General features: G+C 36.2%; 1 protein-coding gene across 11 annotated transcripts in view; it reads left to right on the top strand.

Annotated features, from left to right (window-relative positions):
- The window catches only part of DCUN1D4 (defective in cullin neddylation 1 domain containing 4), a 38,642-nt gene extending 21,983 nt beyond the window's left edge, over positions 1–16,659 (top strand). For 9 of the 11 annotated variants that reach the window (XM_040595436.1, XM_040595444.1, XM_040595462.1 and 6 more), the window contains 7 exons: positions 5,983–6,074; positions 8,479–8,549; positions 10,151–10,242; positions 11,139–11,247; positions 15,100–15,204; positions 15,618–15,720; positions 15,831–16,659. In XM_040595436.1, coding sequence (XP_040451370.1) covers positions 5,983–6,074; positions 8,479–8,549; positions 10,151–10,242; positions 11,139–11,247; positions 15,100–15,204; positions 15,618–15,720; positions 15,831–15,886 — 628 coding nt within the window. In that variant the 3' untranslated portion in view covers positions 15,887–16,659. The remainder of the gene's footprint in view (positions 1–5,982; positions 6,075–8,478; positions 8,550–10,150; positions 10,243–11,138; positions 11,248–15,099; positions 15,205–15,617; positions 15,721–15,830) is intronic. The other 2 variants (XM_040595491.1, XM_040595511.1) reach the window with 1 other exon arrangement.
- The last annotated feature ends 2,039 nt before the right edge of the window (positions 16,660–18,698 follow it).

Raw genomic sequence — 18,698 nt, forward strand, 5'->3', positions numbered from 1 at the left:
CTGCTTCCCTGAAAGTTATGTTTTCAGGCAATTAGATCTAGAGTCTTAATTTAGCCTGTATGTGTGTATGAACCACATAAGGGCTTATTAACATGCAAAATAGATTTTCTTTATTGAGTAATAAGCTCCATACTCTATGGTGGAAAAATGTAAGTTTTCAAAACACAGTCAACACACTGTTGCTAACATGGGAAAGCGAAATGGCAGTGTGTTAAGCTTGGAAGTTTTCAAAACCTGTAGTGTTGAGAGGATTTTTGTTCTGTTGTGGTTTGCTCCTGGTTTGCTCCTGCCCCGTGCAGACAGGCTGTGTTACCAGCTGTCACAGGTATCTAGACCTTATTCATTGAAGTAGAGATTTTCAAGTACGCACAGGTATAATTTTGCCTGTATCTACACCTTTGCAGTGAACTTCACCTAATAGTGCTGAAGAAACTTAAACTGGATGTGTGACTATCATCATGTACACTGTTATACATACTGCTCCTGAAGTCAGCCTGATGAAATTCCAAACATTAATTTAAATGTTTAGAGATGATTGCAAGTCTTTAAATAGAGAGAGATAAGACACATTAATTCATAAAACTTACCAGTCAGGTAAATTTGTCCTGAGGGTTGCTTTAGACAGTCTTTGTCATGCCTTGTGAATTGTAAAACATCTCTCCCCCATCCCCCCTCTTGTTTCTACCACAGTACTTACGAAACTATTGTAGAAATCATAATTGTGAATGAATAGGTGAGGCTTTATAAAAATGCTCCCATTGTGATGCAGGGATGGAAATTCTCGGCTGAAATTTTAAATGTAGTTAATAGAAGTAGAAGGGGACTGCTTCTTCAGTCAAATGTTCGCATCTTTCAAAATATAAACAATCTGAAAGCAAGTAGTTACTCGGTTCAAAGCTTAAACAAAATGAGGTAAAGGTTTTTAATAAGTTCTGGTCACACAGAAACAAAACTACTGTTGGTAAATCTCTAGATGTTTTCATTCAGTAAACACTGACCATCTGAAATGAGCAGGCTGAAAATCGTCATGAGGGAGTAACTTTTGACTTATAATAAACTGTACTTTTTTTTTTTTTTTCTCCTTCCTTTAAATAAGCTATTACCAGCTTCCACAATCAAGAGAATGTTTTGTGTGACCTAAACTCTATGCTTTCACTGATCTCAGTTTTTGAATATTCTGGAGCCACACAGCCCAGAGCTGCTGCTGTGGTAGATGGATCTCTAAAAAATTCCAGTACAGCTGAAGCATGCTCAGAGCAGGAGTAGGTAACACAACTTTGAAGGCTCTGGTAGGTTGAAGAGAATTACTGTGACCTTGTGCTTTTTGCTGACAGGATCCATGTACTCTTACAATGACTTGCCTAGTCACCCCGTAATAGCTGGATGGAATTTTCATGCTTTTGCTTTCCCACCAAATCAGTTACAAATGGAGGAAAATAAATCTGGAAAAGATATAGATGATTGTGTATTTAAAGAAACATTAAAGGCTTAGACACTCAGGTTTTTTTTTAGTTTGTTTACATCTACCTATAGCACTTCCAATTATAAACTACGTTGTCTTGTCTTTATTGCGGGGATATTACAATTCCCTAGCTCATAAGAATATTTCAAAGGTAAGTTCAAAAATGGATGTTATGAGTTGGCCATTAGGTCATGATGGAGATGCAGGCATTTCTAAGAAAATAACTTCATTTAAGTATGGTTCAGTAGTTAATACAACTTTCATAAAATTCAGGCAGGTTAATCTCATGTTGCTTTTTCCCTGCCCTGTCCCACATTATTTCCTCTCTCTAGTTGGTAAAATGGCTGTTAAAAAGAGAGAATAAAAAAGATTAAACTAATGCTCCTGAAGGAAATACTGGTTATAGTATATAGAAATATTTTTTAAGTCTGCTGTCACTTCCCTGACACTGTGTCATGCTAAACTAATAACAACTATTATTTTTCAAGTGAAGATTTTCTTCTGAGTCTTTGTACCTGCATGTGTGTCTCATCTCAGAAACAAATACAGACTCTCTTCCCATAGAAAATGTTTTTTTTTTTCCCTTGCTGTTCCTGAAGGGGCAGCATATCGGGCTCAGACGTGGAGGAGTAATTCTAAATGCGAAGGCTCAGAGTTTGCTGTTGTCCAGTGGTGATAGGTATAGCAGACACTCCGGGAGAAAGTTCTGCACTCCCCTTTCTAGCTCTGGTGATGGAGAAAATGTCCTTTGGCAATCCTGTTCCAATGTCAGCGTTCTCTTATGGTACAAATTCTGGTACAAGAAGTACCAGGTATGCTCCTCATTGGGCCTGTTTTACTGCTCTCTGCACTCCGCTCCCCCTGCTCCCCCCCCCCCCCCCCCCCCCCCCCCCAGTTTCTGAGCAGTATGTGCTTTCACTTCTGGTCGGGGATTGAAATTCTGCAGGTTCCTCTTGCAGACCATCAGTACTTAAGCAAGTTATCAAACTAATGTGGTCAGCATAATGGTTGTGCGTCTGTTTGAAGGTACTGGTGCTGGTCATCTTGGGGAAGCTGCACGCTGTTGAGGAGTTGCTGTTTGAAACTTGAATCTGTTCAGTAAATGTGTGGTGCTCCCAAAGTATTTAGATACCTACCTGGTGTGCTCTGGCAGTTTGTGTTTGTCCACATAGCAAGAGACACTGTCCTTAGCACAAAGACAAGGCATACCATTTTGCAGTATGTACGGAAAAATTCCAAAGATACGAGAATTAATCTTAAGATGCAAAATGGATGTCAGACGTCCGTGGCAGTTTGCTTTTCTCCTCTGCACATATGATTCTGGAGACAATCAGATCTGTATTAATGATAGTTCAGAGGGGACAGTGTTTGGAATCACCTTTACCCTGTGCTGCCAGGTTGGCCTTGCTGTGATAATTGAACCAACCTAGGCTGTAATCTTAGATACTTGTCTAGTTACTTACTTGTATCTCCCTGCTCATCTTACTTCATCAAGCAGTTCAGAGATTAGGTCTATCTTGCTAGTAGAAATAGCTGGTTTGTCTAGACTGGGGGAACAAACTCATTTGGTGTTTGGAGGTAGCAGGGAGAGAACAACCTTCATCTTTATACATGAGAGATCACTAATACCAGGTTTGCACTGGTGTTACTTGTTTCTGTCATACTCGTTTTCAAGTGATCCTTATCTTGCAGAATACGTGGTCTCGTATTGGCTCCTTTAGGTTGAGGGAAAGGCACCTGAGATTCATCCAGCCATTTTTGTTGCATAGTTTTATACTTCTGACTGTGCACAGTCTGTTTACATCACGAATGTGGTATGATGTCACCTGCACTTTTAATGAATGTCTGGCTAATTAGCTTGCAGCAGAGACTGGAATAGCTCAAGATTGTCCTTTCTGATTTTATTTTATGAGTTTGTGAAGGAATTTCTCTTACTGGCACAGGTTGGAAGATCTGTAATCAGTCCTGGTTTCTTAAAAATCAGGTGAGATACTGAGTTTTTTGAACAATGGTTAGTTTGAGGCCAGAGCATTTTGCTTGGAGTTACATAGCCGTATGTTGGGCGCATGAACTTACTAACGAATACTGTGGTTTCCCTGTGGTTCCTTAATAATGAACTTTAGCCTTAAACAGAACAAATGACTTTCAGTCTTATGAAAACTTGCTATGCATAGATGCAGTGAATGTATGAAAAGGGCTGGGATTTTTTTCTGTTCTCATTCACCATTCCTTTTGCACATACTGCTGTCATTGGTGTCTTGGTTCAGCCTACAGTATTTAGCTCTGCTACTTGTAGATGCAGGAATCTTTTTTATGAAATACTTGAATGACCTAGAGCACTGTCAATAAATTTGTTTCTTGAGGGTTCCTCTTGAAATCCACTGTTCACATACTGACAGTTAGTGTGTTGGTGAGTTATGTGAATGAGCAGGGCAAGGCACTTGGTTATCACCCCTTTGTCAAAAAAAAAAAAAAAGTCATGTAATGAATGTCTGTCTTTGGGAGCCACATTAGCTTTGTATGTCTTAGGTCCCAGCAGTGCTCTTACAGATTTCTTGAATTAATAGAATAGAGTAGAATAACGATGTGGACTAGCTCCTGCTATAGTCAGTTTTCAACTTGGTATTCTAGTTGGTTTTTGTCAAGTTTGTTTGCTTACAAAAAAGGGGATACTGAATAATTGGACTTTTGCCAGAGCGGCGGAATGTCTCCTTTCTTTGTCTCAAGACATTTTTTTGATTTCTCTGAATTTAGAATAGCCTAAAAAATATCGGATAGGTCTTTCATAAACATGGAGTTCATTCTGCAAGTATGAGTTACCAGTCCTTTTTTTTTTTTTTATTGGGAAAAAAAAAATATTGTTCCAACACTGACTTAACACCTTAGTTGTTTACTTACTGGACGGTGCTGTCAGCCTGTTTTTTGCAACTGCAGTAAAGCTTATACAAAGTAGGCAATTCAAGTAGAAAAAAGAGTTTTCAAAATAATAAAGAAACCCTACAAATTGTAGGTATATTATGTATGTTTGAGACGTGTGACTGGCATTTTCCTGCTGTGTGTGTGTTGCAGATCAATGTGTTTCAGTACAGTGTTAATTTTTTTTTCCATCTCAAAATTAAAGAACCTCATTTGTATTTGTCTTCGGATTAGCAATTTGTCATTTTGCTCTGACTAGTATTTTCTAATGGTTAGTGTATTTAAAAGAACTATGACAACAGACACGGAACAGTTCTTTGAATTACTGTCAGAATGATCTGTGTGTCATTGACTTCTAGCTACAGTGCCTCATAGCTCATACCTGAGCTAGGTGGAGGATAGTAGGATCAGTGTACTTTAAGCTCGTAAGTATAGACATTTTTTACATCTCTTTCTAGAAGGACAGAGTAGTGATGAGACTAACTCGAAATTAATGCCTTCAAGTTGTCTGAAAATTATCCTTGAACCAATTAGCCACTTGGTTGTCCTCCCCCAGCAGAGTTTGACACAAGGAGGGAGGGCTGCATGCTTACAACAGCTGCGTGGCTACCTCCTCTAGTCCAAGCCATTTGTTGCTCAGCTCTTCTAGCCTTTACGAGCCCAAGCTAACTGCAGAGCGGTGGGAATGAATCAGAGACTATACGTGCAGCAGTGAACAACTACTTGGACTGCTGTGTCTCTTTCCTCTAACAGGCACAAAATATATAGTTTATGTTATAAGATTAACAGGGTGGAGTAACTTGTCAACTTCTGCTATGCCTTCCCTGCTTTAGGTGTTTCAGGTACTAAATTCAGGAGACTGGTAATTCAGCGTTGCTTTCTGCATGTAGTTAAAATTCCTTATGCTCCTTGTCGAAGGAGAGCATCACCTCGCCAGCAATCAGTGCGGGGAAGGGGGGCTATGGATCTAGCTTTTCAGATAGTCTTTACACCGTGAGGAATGGGGTTCCCTGAGTTACTATCAGTGAGGATCTGTAACCTGGTCTCTGTGGTTCTGCTGTGTTGCCAACTTACTGGCTTTAGGGTAGTATGTGTGGATCATGCCTCTTTTGGCCTTTAAGCCTTTTGTAGGATCTTTTGAGGAGGCAAAAAGAGTATATGCAGTTCTCCTTAGTTAAAGTGCACAAAGGATGTGTGCGCCTACAGGTAGGGTCTGTGTTGACTGTGACATGGAATCACTCTGGGTTTAGACCCACAGCCGAGTTGCAGCCCATCAGTTGATTGTAATAATTACTGGTGTGCGCAAGTTTTACTTGAAATTACACAAACCACTTTGGGGTTGGATTTGAACTAGTCTGTTATAAGGAAAGTTTATGTACATGGATAACAATTATGAATCAGCTGAAATGTGACAAACTGAGCACGCACAGTATTAGGTTCAGTGATTCTTACTCTGTTAAGCAGTGTCCCAAATGACTGGATATGAGGACAGTGTGTTGGGTAAACTGGTTCATGAACGGAAAAGTACTGCTGCTTACAGTGGTTGTTGATTAAAAGATTGCTTTACAAAAAATGGATTAATTACTTGTATCTCTTTCTTTAAGTATGTATAGAAAATATGATTCGACTAGAATAAAAGCAGAGGAAGAAGTCTTTTCGAGTAAGCGATGCTTAGAATGGTTCTATGAATACGCAGGTAAGGGTGAAATGCAAATTTCCTAATAAAAAATGTATCTATATTGGAATATAAAAACTGCATTAACTGAGCTTTTCCAAGACTGAATATAGAGGCTTTTTTTGTAAGGGTCTTAAAGAAGGGTCTTGGTTTATATTTTGTGTAGTGTGAAGCTGAAGAGTTCAAGGGGCAATTTTGTCTTTGTCTCTGTTCTATAAAAAGAAGGTGTGAAACAATGTTTGGGAACATGTATACTTCACTATTCAAATATATAGTTAAAGGCGTACCTCTGTCTAAAATATTATCTCTCTGACTTTAGAAGTTCTGACATCTGCCATGTTAGTGCTGAACAGCACAGAATTATGCTTCAGAAGTGTGTCTTTAATTTAAAAAAAAAATAAGGTGGGGGAGATAGTAATATTACAGTTGTTCCTGCTGAATCTGGTGCTTATGGTTTCAAGCAAGGAAGTGAATCAATTCAAGTATCTCATACTAGTCTTGTTTTTATATAGTTTTCCATCACAAGGTGTAGGGAAGATAGACTGAATTATTTATTCTTGCCCCTTTTGTATGACAGCTTTCTTCAGGCATTACTTCTAGGATGGTTAGTTATGATCTGCAATCACAAAAGATGATCCTTTAATAGTGAAGTTTGTTGTTGTATTCGTTTCCTTACATGTAGTTTTCTGAAGGAGAGAACTTGAAGTATGGGGGAAAATGATCTCATGACTGTAAAGACCAAAAGGAAATTAAATAGGTGATTGACAAAATAAGGTTGTCTTGCAGTTTTTCTGATGCTGTCTTGGATAACATTGCTCACAGATTGTTCTGGTCTGTCTGCTTCTTACGCATAATGAAGAATGACTTAATTTGATGTAATAAATCTTTCTTCTATTAAAATTATATAAACAAAATTAAATACTTTGAGATGTCACTTGTCTGTGGCAGTCTGAGAGGAGATTCAGACAAATACAAGCCAAATCTAACCTGTTAGTTTCTCTGCCTTTTTGACCAGCTTGATTTACTTTTTTACTCTAGCAACAGGGATAACTCATTTTTGTTCAGTTTCATGGAAAGAAGGTATGAAAGGAGGGCTGTATATGAAAAAACTTTTGAGTTTCCATTGGATGCATATACCAAAATAAACCAGAGAGAATTCGAGAGCATGATTCTGTTTAGAGTATTGAGTAACACTCTAAAAAATGAGTTTTCAAAAAATAATCTCTTTTGTGTTCTTGCTTCAAGTCTTCTCCTTTATGCAGACAGTTGACACTGCATTTGTTTGGGATTTTTTCCCTGCTGTATCTTTACATTGCAGAATGAGTCTAACTTTTAAAAGACTGTTGTTTACACTCAGAGAACTGAGAGGATGCCGTGAGAAGGTGGGAAAAGACACAATTAAACCATGTTATTTCTAGAATATCAGGTCGCCTAATAATAACTCACAGGTTGCTCATCCCTTTATAAAACCTTTTTTTCTTGCACATGTGATCTTTTTATTGGATGAAAGTAGACATTTCATCCTCTTATGTTTTTTTCCTAAATAAACCCTTTAAAATAATTCCAATCAAGTAGTCCAAATAACTTAAAATTTACCTAAAAAAATAGAATGGCACAGTACAAGTCTAATGCCTGTATAATTTTTTCAACAGAATATTGTAGAAGTTACAAATATCTTGATTTAACAGCCTCTATTAATAGTAGTGCATTTTAATAGCATCTGTATTTTGAATCTTTCTTTTTTTTCTCCTTTTCAGCTGGCAGAGAAATAGCTGTAATTCATGTTTTCTTTCCCCCTGCGGTTACTAAAATTTGGATAATGTGTGGCTGTGGTATAGCAATATGAATAAACAGGAGCAAGAGATTTTTATTTTGGGCTCTTTCTTTGATAGATAATGTTATTGTCTCATACACTATCTTTATCTAAGGAATGAGATTCTGGGAATGGTAATGTCTTGTATCTTGTGTAGCTGTGCGTTACATTTTTATGTGATATGATCTTATGATAACCGTAGAGATTCAAGCCAAGAAATGAAATGAATGCCACTAACAGTCATCCACTCATTTAACCGTGGTAATATTACGTGGCTGTTGTGCTAATCTTAAGTGCATTCTTGAAGATCTTATAAATGTACTCTTCCAAGATTATCTCAGTAAATGGGTAGAATAAAGGATATTGTTAGGAATGAAAAGTTGTTTTACAGCTTTTCTGTCTCTATTTCCAAAGGTGAGATAAAGACGTAAGTGTATCCAAGCTGGATAGGAAGTGTGGAAATACTTATTGCATAAACAAACAAAACAAACCCAAAATTAACAAAAACTTATACGGAAGTTCAGGTTGTACTGCATGATTGCATTTGTCTTGTGTGGTAAAGGTCAGACTGTTTTAATTTTCAGAGATAAGTAAAATGCATTTTGTTTGCAGGCACTGATGACATTGTAGGGCCAGAAGGTATGGAAAAATTTTGTGAAGACATTGGAGTTGAACCAGAAAATGTAAGTTCAAAGTCCATTCAAAAGATGTCTAATCTATTATGATGTACATGAGCCAGTCTTCTATCTCTTATTTTTCCATCAAGAATTAAAATATTCTTGGCAGTTTAAAAAAAAAAAATAAAATATAAACCAGGGAGGTTTATGTATACATTTGGAAACAACTGTATTTTAAACCCTAAACTGTCAACATGTAAAACCTCAATTTGTCTTTGCTGCCACTCCTTTTTTGCTTCCCCCCACTTAAAAAAAAATAAAAAAAATATGTAAAATAACAAACAAAAAAACCCCACCAAGCTGATGGTTGTCTCTTCTGAAACAATGAGATGATGACACTGGAGATTATTTAATGTAGCAACTACAAAAATATGAAGTAATGTTTTCTTCAGGTTTTCTGGAGAGAAAGGGATTTCAAATGTGGGCAGTATTAGCACTCCCATTATGCCATTTCAAAACACAAATAAGGAATGTATATAATTACATATATCTATTTTATGTGTAGTTATATACAGGACTAAATAAAATTTAAAAAGGCATAGTTGTGCCTTTTACAGGCTTTTTCCTAGTGCCTTATTTTTGCTCTTTATATGCAAGTCCCATCTTTAGTAGCATTCATAAAGCATCTTCTCTAAGTAAAATGAGAATTGTGGTTTTGAAAGATTTACTGGAAATATAAGATATAATCTTCTAATTTTGGAGGGTATTAGTATAATAAACCCTTGAGATTTATGCAAATATTTGGGTATATAAGTAGGTATTCTGATTTTGCATAAAAAATATACAGAGCTGCTCTAATATTAGCTATTTAATGGCTGAGTTGCAAATTTAAATGGCTTGATTTATTTTTTTTTTCCTTGTAGTCTGCAGGGTCAGGTTTCCTGTGGGTTTTTCCATGTATATATCAGAACTGTTTTTTTAAGTTCCTGGATAAGATAGTAATCTTATGGTATCACTTTATCTAATTTTGCTTCAGTCTTCTATGTGACATGTGAAAAGGACTGTCTTTCCTTTTGGGCAAAACTGTATCAGCCTCTGTTTTGATGTGTGTTAACGTTAGTTCACCTAGTTTTATTTTAACATCTACTTGAATTATACTGCATGGTCAGACCTGCAAAATTAGGTAGGTTTACAATACCCTGGGGTAGCTGGATTCAGGTAGGATCATTATTAGCTTTAGAATAATTGGATTTCACAGAGCTCATGGATTGCAGCTGATGTTCACCTACATGAGTTTAACAAATGTCAAATGTAACATCATCAAATCAGTACTTAAAATCTGTAGTTGTTTTGGGAAACCTTTTCTGTAGCTTTGGCACCAGTTCCTCTTCTTCATTGCACTGCTTGCTAGGTGACTCTGCATGCTCCCTTAAAGTGGCTGGTGGTGACTGATGTTCATGCTCTTTGCACTGATAACTTTTCTTTGTTTGGACCATGTACGGGTTTGTCACTTTCAGGTTTTTTAAATTCTAAAATACAGTCTAGCAAAGTTCTGAACCGCATTTATACAAGTAAAGCATTTGTAGCCTACTAAACAGTAGTTATTTGAAAAATATGTGGATCTCTGTTAATTTCTTTGTCTTAAATTTTTTTTCTCTTTAAAACAGGTAGTTATGCTTGTATTAGCGTGGAAGTTGGATGCACAAAACATGGGCTACTTTACATTACAAGAATGGTTAAAAGGAATGACATCACTGCAGTAAGTGCTTTGAAAAAACTCTTTAAGTTTGTTATAGGAAACCCAATGTTTTAGAAAAGACATACGTTGATGTTTTGACTCATAATAGCTAAAGCAGAGAGTTCTGCTGTGGAGTAGAAGCCATACATTTTTGGTCCTATTTATGATGATATGGCCACTTAGAGACAGCTTGAAACCTGACAGCTGCGTGTCTAAATACAGTTGGATTAGAATGTCTGCAGTCTCAAGAAAACAGATGTGCTGGGAGCTTCGACATTGTTTCTGTCCTCAAGGACACCTGTCTTTGTCACTGGATTGGACCTATCTGTGAGATACTGGTATGTTGTTAGAACATATGTAGTTTAAAATGCTAAATAATACAAAGCCTTTCTGTGACTCTGTGTTGTCATGTTCTTCCTAAGAGTTGCTTTCTCCAGTTGAGAGCTTATCTTCATGTCATAATTAACATGAAGGTACTTGAATAATTGTGTTTCATAGAGAGTTGGAGAAAGAACTATGTTTTGACTTATCTTCCAGAACAGAATGGCTGAAGTTGTGTAGGAAGTTTTATAGTTCCAGCAAAACTGTAGAAGTATTGTTTCAGTGCTGTGGTTTACTGGTTGTTTGTCATGTATAGACAAGCTCTTGGTTTAATCTGTTGGAGAGTGCATTTTCTACAAAGCGAAACAAATTTTTATCAGAGTACCAATGTAAGGCTTTGCTATTTTGTCTAGATCCATTTCACAGTGTGGGTTTAATAAAGGCATTTTATGCAGAAAAACTCATAAACATGCCTTTGTACAGAGCGATGTATTTTGGATAGATTAATGGAGGTACATGTTAGAGATTCTTTTCTAAAACATTGGATATCTATATAAGAATGCAGACTCTGAATTTGCTTTGTGTTTTTCTTGTAGGTGTGATACTACAGAAAAATTGAGAAATTCTCTGGATTACTTGAGATCTTTATTAAATGAGCCTACCAATTTTAAACTTATTTATAGATATGCATTTGACTTTGCACGGGTAAGTACTGTGGAAGACCAGAATCTGAAATGAAAAGTTAACTTTCATAAGTAATAATTGAAATACTGCATACTTCTGTTTCTCTTAAGATATCATCAATCTTGTTTTCAACAAATAGAATGTTAATGTTCTAGAAAAGTATATGCAAAATGCCAGAAACGGAACAGGAATGTATATAGGATTCTTGATGTTCAGTGGCTTAGTGTTTTGATGTGTTTTTGTTACCTCTCTGCTTCAAGCTATTATGTGACTTCAAGGAAATCATGTAAGCCCTATTGTGTTGCATATTGGAGCTTTGCCACTTCCACTGGCTTTATAATTACCCTGGGTTTTCTTCTTACTGATTGGATTTTGTGAGCATATACGTATTTAAAACAGGAAGGCACTTCAGGCGTTTCTGAAGGTGGTAAAAATAACTAACATGATAAAAGCTGGATATGATATAATACAAATACCGGTTCAGAAGAGTGTTGGAAGCTCATTAATGATGTTCTTAGTATTTATTAAACAATATCCCAATATCAGTCTTCCTACTGTAAAATATGTATTGATAAAATTGTACCTGTATTGGAATCCATAATGCGCATAAGACTATTCCTACTTAAAGGGAGCAATAAAAGAACGATAATTTTCTGAATTGATATGGAATTTGAACATCAGTCTTGCTAATGTGATGAAATCTACAGAAGGTGTAACATAAAAATGATCACAGGCAAAACTGAAGCTCAGGTTTCAATGAAGGATAATCAAAAGCACCAAGAAAACTTGCAGGAAAAAGAAGTAACGTGAGAAAAACAACAAATAGCAGTTCTGATCGTTAAGTCTGTCATAAGTATTCAGATTCGTGGTACATCAGTGCTTTCTGCATGATGCAGAGATGCAGAGATTTACAGTAGTTCACTTTTAAGCAAGGAAACCTACAGCTGAATATGACAGAATGCATGGTATTAGTTAGTATGAGAGAACAAAAAGCCATATCAACATCTTAATTCCTTCTTTGGTGTGTGAAGATTTATTCTGCAAGTTTTGCTCAATGTAAGATGTAAAGGCTAGAAATAACTAACGTTGCCAAAGAAGTTCAAAATACTGATGAAATATTAGGAATAGATAGCAAATCGGTGCCAGCTGACAGCCTGTCAAAAGTAAGTGCAGAAACTTAAGAGGATAATGGGTGGAGTTTTTTTGAGAGGTAACGAACTGATGTGACAAATATGGTCTTGAAAAATAAACACTTGAGATACAGATGCTGTGACATAATTTGTGACAAGAAACCCCAGACTGTAGAACTGCAAGTCAAAGGCATATCAACAGGGGAATTGTAAAAACAGTATTACATTAATAGAATTATTGAACTTTTAGTACTGTGGAGCCAGGGGAAGTCTATTGGAGAATGGCACCCAGTAAGAATAGAAATGAATGTTGACAAAGGCCCATACATTTATCTAGATGCAGCAGATGAATCTCTACATAATTTTAATCAGAATAATTGAAGTGACTGATAGAAAAAAAGCTGATGGGAGCGGTTTTGGTTTTTTGATTCAGAAGATCGTATAATTTCCATCCTAAGGGTAATAATTTCAGGGAGGTGCTCCATGGCAGAAGTACTTGTCTAAACTTCTGAAGTTTTAAGAGAGAATTTTTGAAAGCTTCTGTTGAGATTCAGTATTTAGTCAATAAAAATAACCATTATGCATGAATTAAGTCGGCATGGATTTGAGGAAATAATTTAAAACACCGTATGTTGGTATTAAGCAAAATACCTTTCTTGCTCCCTGTTTGACATTCATTGCCAAGTCTGGGAACACACAGATGCATGTATTTCATGGCTTAAATAGGTCTTTTTTATTGAAAATATTGGTGTGTGTGTGTGTGCAAAATCTCAGAGTGTCTGTCATCAATATAAAATTAATACTGAAATTTATCAGAGTTTTTCAATGTTCTTTCCACTGTATCCAAGAAAGAGAATGTAAGTATCTGGAATGTATGTTAAGAATGAAAGTGGAGCGTCTGTCATGGCAGATGTGCCATTAGGCAGTTGGAGGCGGGTATAAAGGGCTTATCTGAACAATTTTGACTGAGCAGTATTTTGAGAGGGAGAATGTAGAAACTTAACAATGTAAGGCATGTAAAAATAGCATGTCCAAAGTAAAGGCAACAGAGCTTGATTTCATTAACACCTGAGTGTGTGGGAAGAATTTAGAGTATAAACAGTATGGAAAATAAAAGGTATGCTCACAGCAGTCTGATTTTTGCTTAAAGGTGTTTGTGGGCAGAAGTGTAAATAGGCCTTGGAAAGAGGTTTAGTTTTTAGAATTACTTGATGTTTGAAATAAGTGAAAGAATTGTATCATATGAATACAAAAAAGCCTTTGCAGGTTTGTTTTTCAGCTTTATTACTGATTGAAAAGCTTTCTTCATCCTGGAATGTGCTTTTTTCCTCTAGACGAGATTGGGGGAAGTCCCTCTTGGGTTTAGTGACCAGACTGTAAAACAGCTGCTGATGTTTTCAGAGTTGCTGGCCTCTCCATTTCCCTTCCAAAACAAATCTACGTTAAATTCTGTCTACACAATTTTAGAATTGAGGTGTATTTTGTATGAAATGGGTTTCAAGAAGAGAGGATAACCTTGTGGCTAAGGTATTCTGTTGTCTGAGAGCTGGGATCTTGCTATACCAAATCCTTCCTACATGATGAAAGACAATTCAGTTATGTTTTGAGTTTGGGATTTTTTTGTAATAAAGGTGTGTATTCTATAATAGACACACCTGCACTCGTACAGGTGAGGTGTAGGACTCAACTCCCTTTGTCTTGGGTAGCTGTCTTGCACTGTTCTATTAGGTACTCCCTCTATCCTGGATATCCCTATATCCCTGTTCTTAATTTAGATTTTGCAGTCTGCAATCATGAGTACATATATAGAGAGTTCAATGTCTATAGTAGCTAATATGGAAATTTTGTTTTGATTTTGTTATCATGTGAATTTGTAGCTTAATGCTGTAACCAAGGCGTAAAAGAGTAGGGTTTTATGTCCCATCTCTCACCAAAATTTGTTTACTTTCAAGACAACAAATGTAAATGGATAAGCTACTTAACAGAAAGGAATTTAACATGTACACACGTTACTTTCGAGATGTGCAGAAGTTGTGTTACCAAATATATTAACTTTCCCACTGATTAGATGTAGTGAATCTGCTGGGTACAGATGCTGCTGCTTTTTCTTAGCAGAAACAAAAAAATCGCCCCCTAAGCCTTAATATACTACTACTATGTTGAAATAAAACTGTGACAGTTCTGAGGGGGGTCTCCATGTGCTAGTGTATTATGCTCCCCCTGCTCATTTGATAATTAATTTAATCTGAATTTCATGTAATCAGTAGAATAACAGAACAAAGAACCTCCTTGGCTCATTCTTGCATAGTTAGTGTTACTTGATAGCTACTGACAGTTTGTGTAGTTGTAATAATACCACAGGAAATATGTGCAGTGATACTATTTTAAGAGTTCTCTGGCTAAGCAGAGGCATATATGTGAACATGGGTATGGGTCTAATAGCCATTGCTTTCTAGAAAGGTCTGAACCCACAAACAGGAGGGTATGCCTCATCTGCGATAGTGGTGACAGCTGTTTTGGAAAGTTTACGAAAAGCAGTATCTCTTTATAGCAAACCGTTAGCTCTGCAGGTGAAAATTTTACTAGGAAGTTGTTTTACTAAAAACCACTGTTAGACGCTGCTATTAATTATTTTTTTAATTTATTTTATTTATGGGTGAACTGTAGTACAGGCAGTGGGGGAAGTGAAAAACCGTGAACTCATGCTCTTCTTTCCTTTTTGATCTTTTCCTTTTTTATGCAGGAAAAGGACCAGCGCAGCCTAGATATCAATACTGCCAAGTGTATGTTGGGCCTTCTTTTAGGAAAGACATGGTCCCTTTTTCCAGTATTTCACCAGTTTCTAGAGGTATGAAGTTTGAAACAGTGAAGTTTGAATAGCAAAGAAATTTTTGTTCTGATTTAGAATATACTAACCTCCAAAGCAGTACTTGTAGCTGGTTATCTTTCCTTTTTTCCTTTTCCCCAAGTCCCTATGCTGTTAAGGTTTATTTAATGCAGGACAAAGTATAGAATGTCTTTGATTTGCTTTTGGGCTTTGATTTTACTGCTGTATGTTTGTCCACTAAAAGATGTCTTAATCAGAAACGTGGATTATTCAATACTAGTTTGACTACTTAGTAGTTTCTTTAATCCTGTTTAGTTTTAGATGGTATACAGATTGAAATAACTCATCACAAGGCTTAAATTTTCTGGAAGCAAATCTGAACTTGAGGGAGTTGAAAGTATATTTTAGTAACTTCTGTTTCTTGCCTTAAGCAGCAATCAAAATACAAAGTTATCAATAAGGACCAATGGTGTAACGTTCTTGAATTCAGCAGAACAATTAACCTTGACCTCAGTAACTATGATGAGGATGGAGCCTGTAAGTACTACCATATGTTGGTGTTCTAAAACAATTTATTTCTCTTAGATAAATCATTCAGTGTCCTTTTACAAAATTTTGTAAAATACAGTTATTTGATCTCTCTACAGGGCCAGTGTTGTTGGATGAGTTTGTGGAATGGTATAAAGGAAAACAGATGACATAGAAGTTTAACTATGCACAGCCACTCAAGAGTCACTGTTACCACAGTTATGTCAACCATTAGCCATAAACTGCTATTTGTATCAAAGTGCATGCTGCTTTTCTTGCACTGCATCCCTTTTGCAGGGAACTTTTGATGTTTGCTATTTAACAAGCTAGCTATGCTTGCTGTGTAGCATTGTTCTCTTTGAAGGCTGCTTTGCATTTTGTATTTACACTACAAATTGGTGAACTTGCCAGCGTCTTCACTGTGATTATGTGTATATTGCTGTCTAAATTTTGTATATGTGTATAAAAAAAAAAGCTTCACCTAGGGATAATTTCTGCAGAAATGTATTGTAAAAATAATTTTGTGGCATATTTCTAGTCATCACTTACATGTTTGCTGAAACTTAGGTTATTTTGTTTTTCTTTTGGTCTCAAATGTAGCATTTCAGAAAATGAAATGAACAGACTGCTTGGACATAGTTATGTAAAGAACTATTGTCAATTTTAATGTTACTATTTGAGATGCCAGTTTCTGAGGGGAGAAGACACGCTGTGACTTTCTTCACCGGAATTCGCCAAACCTGACCTATTGCTTAATAGGAATGAAACATCGGTGTCTTAAAAAAAAAAAAAAAAATATACACACACATATAAATATTAAAACACTGTAATAGTTGTACATGCCACAGATGATTTCCATTTGAAGAAAAAAGTATTGACTTTTTAATGTTCAAACTGCAGTAGTCATTACAGGTACAAATGAACAAATTAAAGTACCTTTTAAAAATGGGTTTTAGACTTTCGTAAATTGCCTTTGGCATACTCCTTTTAATTTTTTGTCTACCGAGAGTGTTTGGTCTATGTTGCGATCTAGCAAAATTGAAAGTTCTAGCTACAAGTAGTGGTTTGGGGAATAAAACCTGCTCACCCCTAGCATATAGATAACAGAGGTTTGAGGGGTTTTTGTTTGTAACATTAGTCTTTCCCAAGGTCTTTAATTTTGTGTTTCTAAGTAATTAAAAATATGATATCCAGTAGCCAAAACATTACTTTTTCTTTCATGCTAGGATTGGAATTTCCTAGCAGAATGTCCATTGCAGGCAATGGGCATGTTAAACACCAGCATTAGATGACAGTACTTTTTAGTAGGGACCACTGCCTATTTCACTCATTTCTTTATCTGTATAGGACAGTTCTAGTGATTATTTTGGGGAAAATGAGTGAATGGAATTATGTTTATGTTCTGTAATTGTCACGTTGTCTTTGCCTTACCCTTCTTTATTAAGTAATGTTAGTGTTGATTTTTACAAATAGGTCCTCAAAGTATCCGGTGCTATTAAACTTTGATCCCTAAGGATTTATTAAAATGTTCCATATTGATTCACGGAGCATTTAACAAAAAAGGGCCAGTGGATGTTTTGGAATGAGTAACATTACTTTTCTGTAGAAGTACTTTACAAGGTATTAGCAGTTTTGTTATTTCTGTAGAATGCAATCCAGGGGAAGGGGTGGGAAGAATTTTAGGTTGAATGTGAAAATTTCAGCTGTATTGAAGGTCCTATTCTGCCATCACTGAAGTCAGGAACAACTGTCATTAACTTGACTACTTTCAGGATTAAGCCTAGTTTAGCAAAAGCACATTAATTTGCTGCCCTGGGCCTGGAGGTTGTAGTTGTGGTGCTGCAGGTGGTCAGTTGTGTTCAGATCTGGTTGTTGTTGGGTTTTGTTTGTCAAACTCAGCTGCCAAAGACAAAAAATGTTTGTGTGTGTTTCTGTGTGTTTGTATATACATAAATATACAATATGTATGCATATACAAAACCTAAAAGTTCATGATGCTAAGAATAAAATACTACCTTTCCCTGTGAAGTAGTCATGTTCAGATTTCCATGACAGTAAACAGCACTCTTTCAGGCTAATAGTGGTAAGACATACATAGTCATTGCTTTGTTATGTACTAATATGCATAACGTTAATTCCATGTTTGATGCCAGTTTGCACAAGGAATTAATTCAGTGGAGTGTGGTATTTAATGTTTACAATAAGCCTCTTACTAAAACACACACGTTTTATTAAGATTTTTGATGTAAATGTGTATATTACCATAGTATAACCATAAGGAAGTATCAGTGGAGCTGCTGGTTTAGTTCTTAGAAGGATGAATTTAGAAGCAATAGAACTTTTAACAATAGGCTAAATTGTGGTTAGTAACATTTTCAGCGATACACTGTCGTTGTTCTGAAATGTTAAGGTAGTTAATGACTCCAGAAAACTGTTTAGCACAAATTGGCATGAATCCTGCAACAAATACAAGGTTTGCATAAAAGGTTTTGTATATCACAAATAATTTGACTTCCAATAATGGAAGCAAGAGCCAAAGACACTTTTAATCTATTACTATTATAGGTATAACTTTCATAAAACAGGGTCAACAGAAATCTGTTCAGCTCAACCAGGTGCTCTTTTTCCAGGTTTTGCTAACGTTTAGCAGAATACAGAATTTAACTAAAAACAAAGAAAGAAGAGGAAAAGGACCTCAGAAGTACTCACACTGCATAAGTAAACAAACTGTTTTTCTCTGGGTAAAAGTAATCAGGAGTGATGGACAGGAAGAATGTTTGGAAGTGAATGAGATGCTGCCTTTTTTTTTTTTTTTCCTTCCACTCGCAGGCACGGTGAATCTGTAGTCTTCAGCTGGTTTGTAAACATTTATCTTCATAAAATAAACCACAAATTCAATTACAGCTAGTAGACAACTTTACTGACATTTATAGAGAACGAATGGACTAAGATGGACCTGTATGGCTTGATAAGCTTCCCTGTGCTGT

This window comes from Falco naumanni, chromosome 1 (assembly GCF_017639655.2).
Source record: "Falco naumanni isolate bFalNau1 chromosome 1, bFalNau1.pat, whole genome shotgun sequence".
Taxonomy (NCBI): Eukaryota; Metazoa; Chordata; class Aves; order Falconiformes; family Falconidae; genus Falco; species Falco naumanni.